Genomic DNA, 11,509 nt, shown 5'->3' with positions numbered 1-11,509 from the left:
GTCTTCGCTGGCACGACCTGACGGCCTCCCTCCACACCCCGCCCACCACCAGACACCCCCCGTCCCCCCAAACATCCTCCAGTCTGGCAGACCACTCAACCCAGAAGGGTGTCGACAGAGGGCTGGAAGCTGGCGTCATGGAAATAAATCTGTCACTTGGGGGCATTCCCTCTCCGCACTCGGTCAAGAAAAAAACGTTGAACCCAGGGGGGGGGGATGTGACTTTAGGGTCAGGAAGTGGGTGAGCGGCACCCGGCAGGGACGGACCATCTAGTTAAGGCTGGAAGGTAGCTTGTTGCGTCTATTGGGGCTGTTGGGCGGGGAGGTCTCCCTGGAAGCGGGGGGAGCTCTGCCTTCTCCCCCTGACTGATCCAGGACCTCAACGCTCGGACCCCGGTTGTGGTCCCTGGGCCACCCGCATCGCCCCGCCCCGTGCCGGTGGTGCTGACGGTCAGAAGGCTGGCCTCACGGAGAGGTGCTGCCGGGACCTGCGACAAGGGGCTGGATGAAATGAGAGCCCTGTGAACGAAGCTGGAGGTGGCGAGGCTGGGTAAGACAGCTGAGGACCAACGGACGCTTGGGCAGACAGACAGACACGGGAAAAGACGACGCGGAGCAATGACAGACACACTCTCTGGAGGAGACGGGTGCGGGCCCGGCCAAGGCAGCACCTCTCCACCCCCGCCCTCCGTGTCACGCGCTCACCCCCAACCCCCAGGGGCGGCGGCGCTCCTAGGGGCCCGGCCGGGCTCTGCACGAACTTCAGCACTGACGGCGGCCGTCCCAGGAAGACAGACGCGGGAGAGGCGGGAGGACGGAGCAGCTAAGGGGAAGCCCCCTCTCGGCCCCCGCCTCTCCCGGGGAGGGCGTGGCTGCGGGGGGCGGTCCAGGAGTTCTCTTCCTGCCCCTCCCCGCCCGGGCTTGCCGGGGCTGCGGCCCGTGGTGCGCGGCGTCACATGATGGCGCAGCGGTTGCGGCGCAGCGCGCCCTGGAAGCGCAGGGCGGCGTGCACGTGCTTGCAGCGGGCGCAGCCGACGCTCTTGAGCAGCTCGCTGAAGAGCAGCAGGATGTGCCAGTTGTACTTGGCCGAGCACTCCACGTAGCCGCACTTCCAGGTCTTGCGCACCAGGTGTGACACGTTCCAGCGCGGGATCACGCGTCCGCGCTGCAGGTCCCTCTTGTTGCCCACGATGATGATGGGCGTCTCTGAGGTGCCGATCACCCTGCTGGGCGAGGTGGGAATCTCAGAACCCCACAGTTTAGTCTCACAACCTCCCCCGCCCCGCCCCGGACTTCAAGAAGGGCGGGCTGTGCCTGGTCAATACTACTACTACCATCCATCTGTTTCAGGCGCAGCGCTGTAACTGGCGCAACTGATCCAAAAGGTGGGTGTTAATGTTCTCCCCATTGTACAGATGAAGAACCTGAGCCTGGCTTAAAGTCATGCGGCTGAGGCGCCCTGGAAGTCTCCTTCCCCTAGCCTCTGCTCTTAACTACTGCACTAGACTAGCCACCCCATGGCAAGGGTCCCAAAATGAGTTAACAGAAACGGGGACGGCAAAATGTCGTGAGTGTGTGTTTGAGTATGTGTGGGAACCAGAGGCACGTGATCTGTTTCCCTCCCACTGCACCCTTTTCACAAGAAGTGGCCAGCATAGGGGCATCCACTGAGGTGGCAGTGGAGTGTATCCTGGCCCCTCACCTCGTCTCTAGGATCTGCTGGCGGATGGTCTTGACGTACTCAAAGCTGTCAAAGCAGCAGATGTCGTAGACCAGGATGTAGGCGTGGACGCTCCGGAGTCCCCTGCAGCAGGCGTCTGCCCACTCCTGCAACACCCCCAGCCAGCACCAAGGTCAGAGCAGCCATAAGGGCTCCCCGTGCCCCCAGCCACCTCCCGCCATACACAGCACTCTCACCTGCCACTGCACCCTAAGCCTTGCACACTCACCGATCCCCAGGAGGCCAGGCCCAGGGCACAACGGCAGAGCTCAGGTGTGGCTTCCCCACCTCCAAGCCAGGATGCGGCAGGGCCGCTGCCTGTCCTGTGCACTCCTGGAGCTGAGATCTGCCTTGTCCCATTTTGTCCCCCAATCCATCCATCCAGTCCTTTGTTCGATTACATTTATTAAGCGCCTCTAGGAGCCCAGCCCTGAGCTAGTTGTTGGACCTGTTGGAATCCTCTCTATCTTCCCAGGCCTCAGCTCAGATGCCTCTTCCTCCTCTAAGAAGCCTTCCTGCAAAGAGGGGACTATTCCCTTCATCTTCTGTGTTCTAAGAACAGTTCAATTATACCTTGGTCAGAGCTGTTTCCATTCCCAGGTTCCCACTTCTGCTGTGAGCTCCTGAGAGGACCAGAGTCCAGCCTTCCTCATTTTTACATACCTCCTCCTCCTCGGCTCTTTAATTGCACTACCTAGGCTGGTGAACTCTCCGCGGTCCTGAATCCCACCTGGTCCGTGCTGGAATCAACCCAATTCCTGGCGGTAACGCAGCCCTTAGATTGCTACCTGATGTGCCCCTTCTGTTTGCTTCACCCTGCCCTCAAGGTTGAGAAGAAGGAGGCCTGAGGAGAAGAAGGTTGAGACTGGATGCCTAATGGGGGCTGATGTAGAGAGGGGCCCCAGGGCAGCTCCAGGGAGATGCAACTTCCTGAATGCCTGTGGCAAATTCTCTGGGAAGGGCCCGCAGCTCGAGCTGAACAGGCCCCAGGAAGCCTGAGTGCACGAAAGAGAAGATTCCATAAGAGATGAGTTAGCTAATTAACGTGCCGGCAGATGAGAATTGCAAGGGCAGCAGCAGAAAGCAGCCAGAGTGTGGGGAGAAGGGCCTCCCTGGAGTCTGGGGAGGCAGAGGCCTCCCAGGACGAGGGGGACTGGGGTTTTCTCTAGGAACTAGAGCCCCGGCAAAAGACTAGAGGGAGAGGCAGGCATATCTCCTGTGCCAGCTTATGAGCTGAACTGGGGTAGGGATCAGCCATGGAGGACTACAGCTGGTTCTACACTGCAGAGAAGGATTAAAAGGGGAAAGACTTGGGCGACAGTGGTGGAGAGTTAGGTCTGACTCCAGAAAAGCACTTCCCGATTCAAAGGCTTAGAAGCTGCTGCAGTGGATTTCTCCAGGGAGATGATGTGGCATCTTTCCTTTGTGCTGAGTTTTAACTTTGGTGCAGGGGGAAGATGCTGAGGACAAATCTAAAATCACAGGAAACCATGAACTGGTTTCTCAGGCCAGGAAAGACTGTATTCCACTGGACACAGGACCTCTGGGAGCGTGGGACCCCAGAGTGTATGCCGTTCCTCCTCCATCCCATGCAAGGAGCGGAGATCAGCAGGAAGTGGGAGGGATGGGGAAATAGGCAGAGAGGCTCCCACATTCTTCCAGCTCTCTGCTGGGGAGGGAACAGCTGCCAGCCTTCGAGGGGGACAGCCCCACCTCTCTCCCAACATGCTACCTCCTCAAGGGGGCCTCCAGGCTGCCTCCCACCCGCTCCTCTCTGGGGGCTCCTAAAAGGGAGAGGAAGAAGCCTCCCGATTGGCTGGGTTGTCCCATCACCCCTGGTTGAAGGGAGGGAGTACGAAAGCTCAGCTTGCCTTCCAGCTAGCTCCACGCAGCATTCCAGACGGTAAAAGACCATCTTGGGGCTGTATCAAGACAGAGAAGGAGCAATGGAAACTGAGGCCAGTTCCAAGGACACAGGAGCTGAGGGAGCCTCAGCCACCTGGGTGCCAACCATGCATTTGCTGCTCATTCCTTGGGTGAGTTGCACATGCCCTCTAACCTCAGCTTCCTTCTCTGATAGGAGGAGAGAGCCTGCAGAAGCAACAGCTGAGACTCAGACCCTAGAAACGCCGCACTCCTGGGCTGGATCTCATCTGGCATTGGGGAAGAACGTATTCTTATTTTCAGACAGTAACCAGTGGGATTCTACTATTTGATCTTTGGGGCATGCAGGATCCTGTCTCAGCATTTCTTTGCTCAAAGTCCCTTTCTTGTGCTTCAGGGGTGAAGTCTTGGACATCCTTGGACAGTCCAAAACTCAGGGTCAATCCTGAAGAAAAAGGCCAATGATCCAACAGAAAGATGGGCAAAGGCATTAATAGTTTTCAGAAAAAGAAAGGCAAAGGCCCTCAAACATATGAAAAGATGCTCAACTTCACTCATAAGCAGAGACGTAAATAAAAAGTACACTGAGATTATCCTATCTCATAGATCAGACTGTCAAAAATCCAAAAGTTTGACAATACACTCTGATGGCTTTAGGGAAACAAGCGCTCATGTAACATCCCTCACAGGAGCACAAACTATGCACCTTAATGCGGGGGGGGGGGGGGGGGGCGGGCGGCAGGGTGGAATCTGGCACCTTCCAAACTCCAGTTGCATTTATCCTTTGACCTAGCAATGCCATTTCCAGAAATCGATCCCACAGATATGCCTTCCTGTGTACAAAATGACTATTACAAGGCTATTCACTGTGGCACTGTTTTGAAGCAAAAGTTTGGAAACAACCCACTTGTCCAACAAGAGGGGACTTCATAGTACATCTTTCCAATGGAATACAGTGTAGCCATGAAAAAAGAATGAAGAACACCTCTAGATACTGACATGGAAAGACCTCCAGGTTAAAATGTCAAGCCAAAAAAACAAACAAAGAAAAAACCCAAACAAACAAACAAAAGGTGCAGAATAGTTTTTTTTTTTTTTTTTTTAATGCAAGAAGGGGAGTGGAATAAGGATACATTTTCTTATTTGTGTAAAGAAAACCTGGAAGTGTGAATAAAAAAAACCAATGAGAATGGCTATAGAATGGGGCAAGAACTGGGGTAAAGAGAGCAGGGGTGGGACTGAGATTTCTTTGGGTGTACTTTTTGTTTGTTTGTTTTAACAAAGTTTGGGCTTTTAAATTGTATCTTCCCGATTCCAAAATCGAAATTACAATTTAAACACACAACAAAATGTGAAAAATAAACCCAGCTGAATGCACAGGACCAGAGCGGGATCTGAGCATCCACTCAGGCTACTGTTAGCCTCCTTTGGAGGAGAAATAGAACACCTGACCTTGGACCCACTGCCCTGACCTCACTGTTTCCAAGGCGTGATGTGTGGATCAGGCTTTTGTCTTTGGTGCTGATGCTCCCACACCTAGGATGGGAGAGACAGGTGTCCCCGAGGTTGGGCGAAGGTCCTCCTGCCCAGAGTTGCTGACACAGTGCTGAGCCTGAGCCCTTCCCCAGCCCCCAGGCCCACCCGAGAGATTGCTGTATTTGCACAGTTACAACTAGTTGGCCAAGCGGTGGCCCCTGCCCTCCGGGCCTCCACCGTGCCTAGCCTTCCTGGAGAAACTCTGCGCTCTGGTCAGGGGCTTCTTTGGTGAGCCAACATGTCTAGGGCTCAGCTTCCCCCTGCACCCGACCCCCGCTCAAGCCAGAGGTAGAGAGCAGGAAGAAGGACCCGGTCCTGCAGGCTGGACCCTGTAAGCCAGGGCACTGGGGACATCTGAATCCAACCCCTGCAGGAAAGGCTGCCCCGAGGGCCAGTCCTGAGGTCAGGGGACAAAGCATCACTTAAGAGAAAAGGCCCTTGGGCAAGAGATCTGATTGCGGTCTCCAATCTCTGAGAACACACCTTTCCCAGGTCCCAGCCTTTTCTTCTGTGGTCCCTTCTACAGATGACGTGGGTCTGAGGCCATGGGAGGCAGTGCCCAGAATATTAACAGGCATCCGGCGCTCTATGCCTTTCTCTCCACTGCCCCTTACCTGCCCAGATCCTACCTAGCTGAGACATCACCTCCTGTGAGCCCCACCCTCACACACCTTCGTGGGATAGATGCCCCTTCAGGGCTGCCTCAGTTCCCCGCATCCCCTGCAATCACGACACTCATGGAACTAAGTAATAGTTGAGTGTTTGTCTTCTCACCAGACTATGAGTTCCTTGGGAGCAAACTGCTCTGTTCTGAGCACCATTCTACCCCGGTGCCCACCACAGGGCCTGGTACACGAGACATTCATCAAATATTTGTTGAATAAACCAGTGCACAAATGAATGGATTCCTGACACGGCTCTAAGTAGGGCGGCCCGTGGTGCAGCGCGGAGTTCTCAAAGCCAGCAATAGGGCCGGAGCCAGGAGCGGGTTGGGGTCCAGGCTCTCCTCCACCCTGTCCCACCCCCCACCCCCACCCCCTACCTGCAGCGTGTTGACAGGGAAGGTGCTGATGGGCGGGAAGTCGAGGATCTGGAGGTTGTGCACGTGGCCGTTCATGACGACAGCAGGCAGGTAGAGGCGGCGGGCGGTGGTGGGCACGCAGGCCTCGCTGAACTCGTTGTACAGGAACTGGCGCACGATGGCACTCTTGCCCACGCCTCGCGCCCCCAGCACGGCCACCCGGTAGGTGGAGACCATGCCTCCCGCCCCGCTCCGCCACCTCGTCCTCGCCGCTGCCTGGGGCTCCCCCGGGCTGCATATTCCAGGGGCTGGGGGCTCAGCCACCGTCAGGACCAATCATCGCCGCCCCTGCTTGCCCTGGGCCCTCCGCGGCCTCCACCTGGACTGTGGGAACAAGAGGTGGGCTTGGTGGGGCTGGCTTCTCCTTGGACATATCCCGTACTTTTCTACTTCGGGGAACGTCACTGGAGCTGTTACTACTGCCACTTGGGATGCCTTCCCTTCCCCAGAGCCCCTGTCCCATCTATCCAGAACCTCCCCATCCTTCCTTCTCCGTTCTCCCTGCCGTCCATCCCATCAGTGGGAATCAATGTTTCTTGACTTGTATTATGACCTGACTTTTGGCCGGTCTGACTCCCAGACCTGGGCAGGCCGCAGAGTGGAAAAAGCACTAGAATTGGCTTCAAGTCCCAGCCTTCCCACTGAGCCCGGGGCAAGACAGCAACGCCTCGCAGCCTTGGTCTCCTGGTCCTCGGGGTGAGACCAGGCCAGTGTGTCTCCGTGGAGGCAGTCCTGGCATTTTGTGGAGAGAGAATTCTTTATGGAGCCGGGCATTTCACATCCCCAGCTGCCTGGAGGTACTTGCCAGCAGCAGCCTCTAGTGACCATGATGACCCAAAATGCGCTCCCCCCACCTTCCCAAGCACCCCCTGCTGAGAATCCCTGGACTGGCAGATGGCTTTGGCTCTGGAGCGTGACACTTGTGGAGCAGTTGCTCTAGGTCAGCATGCCCACGTGGTTATCCTTAGTCGATAGAGTATCCCCAGGTGATAGGTATTCCCACTTTGGAGAGAAGACCCAGAGGGAGGGAGACACGAGCCCAGGCACACAGCTGGGAAAGGCGGCTACTCCTTTCTACCATGTCGCAGTACTTCAGCTTCCAAGTTTAATGATTCTAGCTGGCGTAGGCCACAGGCCAAGGGCTGGGTCTGATTATCTGGCAACCCCCTGAGCTCAGAGGACCTGGCATGCAGCAGGTGCCCGGGAAAGGGCTGCTACAGGATTGAACCTTGACATGGATTCGTTAGCTCCTTCTTGCTCAGTTTCAGTGACTTTAGAGCATGGGTATAAATTCCAGCTCTGACGTTTCCTGGCTGTGGGTCAGAGGCAAATCAACTGCCTGATCTGAGCCACATTCTGCACACTTATAAAGAAGGATCATTAGCCTCTACTGCTGAGATAATCCAAGTAAACCTCTTAGCCAGGTGCCTTCTCCTTCTGTTGAGGATGGTGACCAGGGAGGCTGGTACATGCCTGAGACCTCCTGTTTGGGGACTATTCCCAGGAGGGTGACACCAGTGCCTGCTAAATGGGTCCCAGGCAGATGGGTTTGCTGGGTTTGGATGGGGCCATGCTTTCCAGCACATATGCATGTTTTCTCTGTGGATGCATGCCCTTTCCACATATGCACAGCTCACAGCAGAAATGTCCCTCAGTCCAGTCCGTCCTGGTTCAGAGGACCCAATCCACAGGGCACGTGCACATACAGCATAGTAAACCAACGGCAGGATCTGGAGTGAGATCCACCAGCACTGGATTCTCCGCTCTGCCACTGACCTAAAGTGTGATCTTGGGCAAGGAACGTTATAGGGTGTTGTTGTGAGGCTGGAGTAGGTGTTCAATAAACAGTGGCCATTGTTATGCACAGGGGTCCTTCACTCATCGAAGGCTTTCCACGATCACAATGGGACCTCCTAGCCATCCCAGATGGGTCACTCTGCACTACTGCACTGTTGCTCACGTATATGTAGTGTGTGTGTGTGTGTGTGTGTGTGTGTGTGCAATTCTCCCCATTTTATTGAAGGTAAAAACAAAACCAAAAAACCCCCACAGATTTAGGGACGTGAAGACCACATAGCCAGTGGAGCTGTCAACTAAGACTAGGACTCTCATCTTCCTGTCCCATGCAGTGTCCCTTCCCAACAGGTGCTTCTCTATTTCTGTGAGCTCCCAACTGGGGGAAGTACCAGCCCCTCCTCCCCATAAATCCCTCCAGGGCCCTGGGCTTCTCAGGCATCCCTGGACACTGTCAGCATGGCAGAGAGCCTCAGCTGGGTTAATTACATAACCAGCACAAGCAGGTGGGGAGGGGGCACCTTAGGGGAGGAAGAGAAGGCAAAGAATGCCCGAAGTGTCCCGGCCTCCCCCTGGGTGTGGCAACTTAGAGGGATCTAGGATGTAGCCTACCTGCAGATTCTCCTGCATAACCCATTCCCTGCCCTGAAGTCAACCCTTTCTGGGGGAATAGCTGGGAAATAAAAGCGGGGCACAGCGCTAGAGCCAGGGAGGGTGTGCCAGAGAGGCCCCTAGGCTGGGGACAGCCTCCTGGAAGCCACCAGGCCCTGACTCAGAGGTGACTGGTGTCCCCTCCCGCTTCCCAGGCGGGGGTCCTGGGTCTAAGTGTTTGTTAATGCAACATCCCCAGCTGGGTGGGGGTGGAAGAGGGCTGTCCGGGGAGGCAGGGCCCAGGCCCCTGAGCCTCCCTCCCCAAGGCCTGTGCTCTGCAGTGAGTCTGCAGACAGCGCCCGGGGACATACACTGGGGCCAAAGCCTGCTTCTGGTTCCTCTCCCCTGGACCTGGACGCCTGAGTCCCAGCCCCAGACTGAGGGCGGGGGCTTTGCAGGTCCCGTGGGCCGAGTCACACGTCTGCCCGCTGTCTGTCCCCATCACATTCATGTGGGAGTGGGTGGGTGCGGGCGTCGGAGGATGCTGAGCTCCCTATGACCGGATTGGTGGGAGTTCTGGGTGAGGGGGATGCCAGAGCCCAGCCTGCTCTCCGCCTCCAGCACCTCGCAGGCAACACCCCCCACCCCCGCCAGCACCAGCTCTCACGTGGCCGCCCCGCGCCGCTTCCCCGCCAGTCCGCCGGCCCCCACCTCCCTCCTCGCCCCCGTCGCCCCCCCCATTCCCCCACCGACCCACCCCGGCCCCGGCCCGCCCGCTCGCCCAGCCTCCCGCCGCTTACCCGGGGCCGTCCTAGCTACCCCCAGCCCGGGCCGGCCGGCCGGTGGGGCCGCGCTCCCCCCGGGCTCCGGTGCTGCCCCCCGGCTCCCCGGCCCGGGGGGAGAGAGGTGGGAGCGCCCCCGGCTGCGCAGTCTGGGCGGGCTCAGGGCGGGCGCGGGGTGGGGGGGGCAGGTGCTGGCCGCCGAGTGGGTAGGACACCTCCAGCCCGGTTCTCCCTCCGGAGCGCGCCGCCCGCTCGCGCTGGGAGGAGGAGGAGGCGGGAGCGGGGCGGGGGGCGGGGGGCGGGGGGGCGTGCCCCGCTGGCGTTCCGCTGGGTCCCTGAGCCTGCCATATTCACTTGGGGACAAATTCTTTAATCCCCAGCCTCGACCTTCACCCCTCCCGACTCTCCCTGCGGTATTTTTAGCTCTAACCTGGAGGGCTGGGAGAAAGGGACCGGAGAGGCCCTAAAGCCTTTGGCTTCACTCCATATCCCACCCCCGCCACACACCCCAGGTTCCCTCTCTAGGTCTCTTCTGACCCTTCCCAGTTCAGTCACTGGACGGGCGCCCACTGTGTGCCTTGCACCGTGTGCCAGAGAGGCATCCAGACTGCTCTCGGCCACCCCACCGGAGGACTGCGAAGGGTGGCCACTTTCACCCTTCACTGCAGCAGGGAAAGCAGAGCAGAGCAGGCTGGCAAAGCCAAGCTCATCCCAGGCCAACGAACGCCCTCCATCCCCGGAAACGACTGCGCCCCTCTCCTCTCCAGACGGGGTGATGCCAGCATGTGCCAGGGGAGAGGGCAGAATCGCCCGTGTATTTACTCTAAAACAGTACGTGGTCAGTGTCATTCCTCACGGGTAGCTAACATTTAATGAGTGTGTGCCAGGCAACGTGCTCCCAGCTTTGCCTGCATCTTCACAGTGAACGCTCACGATACTATGAGGTAGATTCTGTTTCCCCCGTTTTACAGATGAGATCGTTGAGGCTGAGTGACCGGTCTCACTGGAGTGTAAAATGCGGAAGACAAAAACTGGGAGTCTCTAGCGGGGCAGCCACTGACGACCTTGGCCAGGGGCCCACGTGGAGCGAATCTGTGATGCGTGCAGAGTCAAGGTTGTGGGGAAGGGCGGAGGGAGCAGACCACCTAGTGAGAGGAGTCAGTGGAGGCTTCAGAGGAGGCAACTTTCAAGGAAGAAGCCTTGAAAGAAGCGGATTTCGGGTGCCAGGGTGGGGGAGGGTGTGGAAGAGGAGGGTTCAGATGAGAGAAGTTGGGAGCAATTACAGGGGTTTGAGAAGGGGGTCCAGGACACAGACAGGCACGGGGGCGGGGGGCTGGAAGCACAGGGAGAGGAGGCTGAGAGGTTGGTGGAGGTGAAGTCACGAAGGCCTTGAGTGCCGAGGAAGGAGTTGGGATCTAGCCCTGTTTGGCTGGGAGAGCCTGTAAGGGTTCTGAAGCAGGGTAGCAACCTGGTCAGAGGTGCAGGGAGGAGGAGGGGGGAAGCTGGGAGAGATCTCCCAAGTGCTTTTACCCCTGGACCCAGCATCCCGCACTGTGACGTCCTATCCTTCCTAGTACTAGTGGGCTGAGCACCCTCCCGGTCGCTCCCCGTCCCTCTCCTGTCCAGACAGAGTACAGTGGTTACAAGCCTGGGCTTCAGAATCAAGCAGATCTGGATTTAGGTCCTGGCCCTACCACTTACTACGTGACTGAAGGCAAATTACTTGAACGCTCCGAACTCTATGCCTTATTTGTAAAATGAAGAGGTGATCAGTTGTCCCCACAGCATAAGTGAGCCTGTGGTGTGTCGAGTCTGTAACGCAGTGCCTGGCGTAGAGTCTCACTGTGTGGCCTTTTGTTTTTCTTTTCTGTTTTAGAGGCACAGCCATTCAGAGGGAAGGTTGAACGTGACCTTGGGAAAGCATTTCCATTTATGCTGAGACGGCTCCCGGGTGCTGGGTAAGGCTTTGAGGAGAAGGGCCCGGGCAGCTAGAAGCAAATGCAGGGCTGAGAAGGAGACAGGGGGCCCCCTCCTGGAGCGCCACTTTCGTTCTGGAGACATCAGATTTACTGGCCCTGTGGAATTGCAACGTCAACCAAGTCAACCAAGAGACTCCTAACT

General features: G+C 57.4%; 1 protein-coding gene across 1 annotated transcript; it reads right to left on the bottom strand.

Moving 5' to 3' along the window:
• Window positions 1–952: 952 nt before the first annotated feature.
• Window positions 953–6,398, bottom strand: RASL10B (RAS like family 10 member B; the record flags this gene model as incomplete). Its single annotated transcript, XM_079725282.1, has 3 exons — window positions 953–1,223; window positions 1,703–1,827; window positions 6,183–6,398. The coding sequence occupies 3 exons, from the start codon at window positions 6,396–6,398 to the stop codon at window positions 953–955; spliced, it is 612 nt and encodes a 203-aa protein (XP_079581408.1).
• Window positions 6,399–11,509: the final 5,111 nt, after the last annotated feature.

This window comes from Hyperoodon ampullatus (assembly GCF_949752795.1).
Source record: "Hyperoodon ampullatus genome assembly, chromosome: 19".
In the NCBI taxonomy this organism is placed as follows: Eukaryota; Metazoa; Chordata; class Mammalia; order Artiodactyla; family Ziphiidae; genus Hyperoodon; species Hyperoodon ampullatus.
Note: the sequence above shows the minus strand (reverse complement) of the source record. Positions and strands in the feature narration are given on the sequence as shown.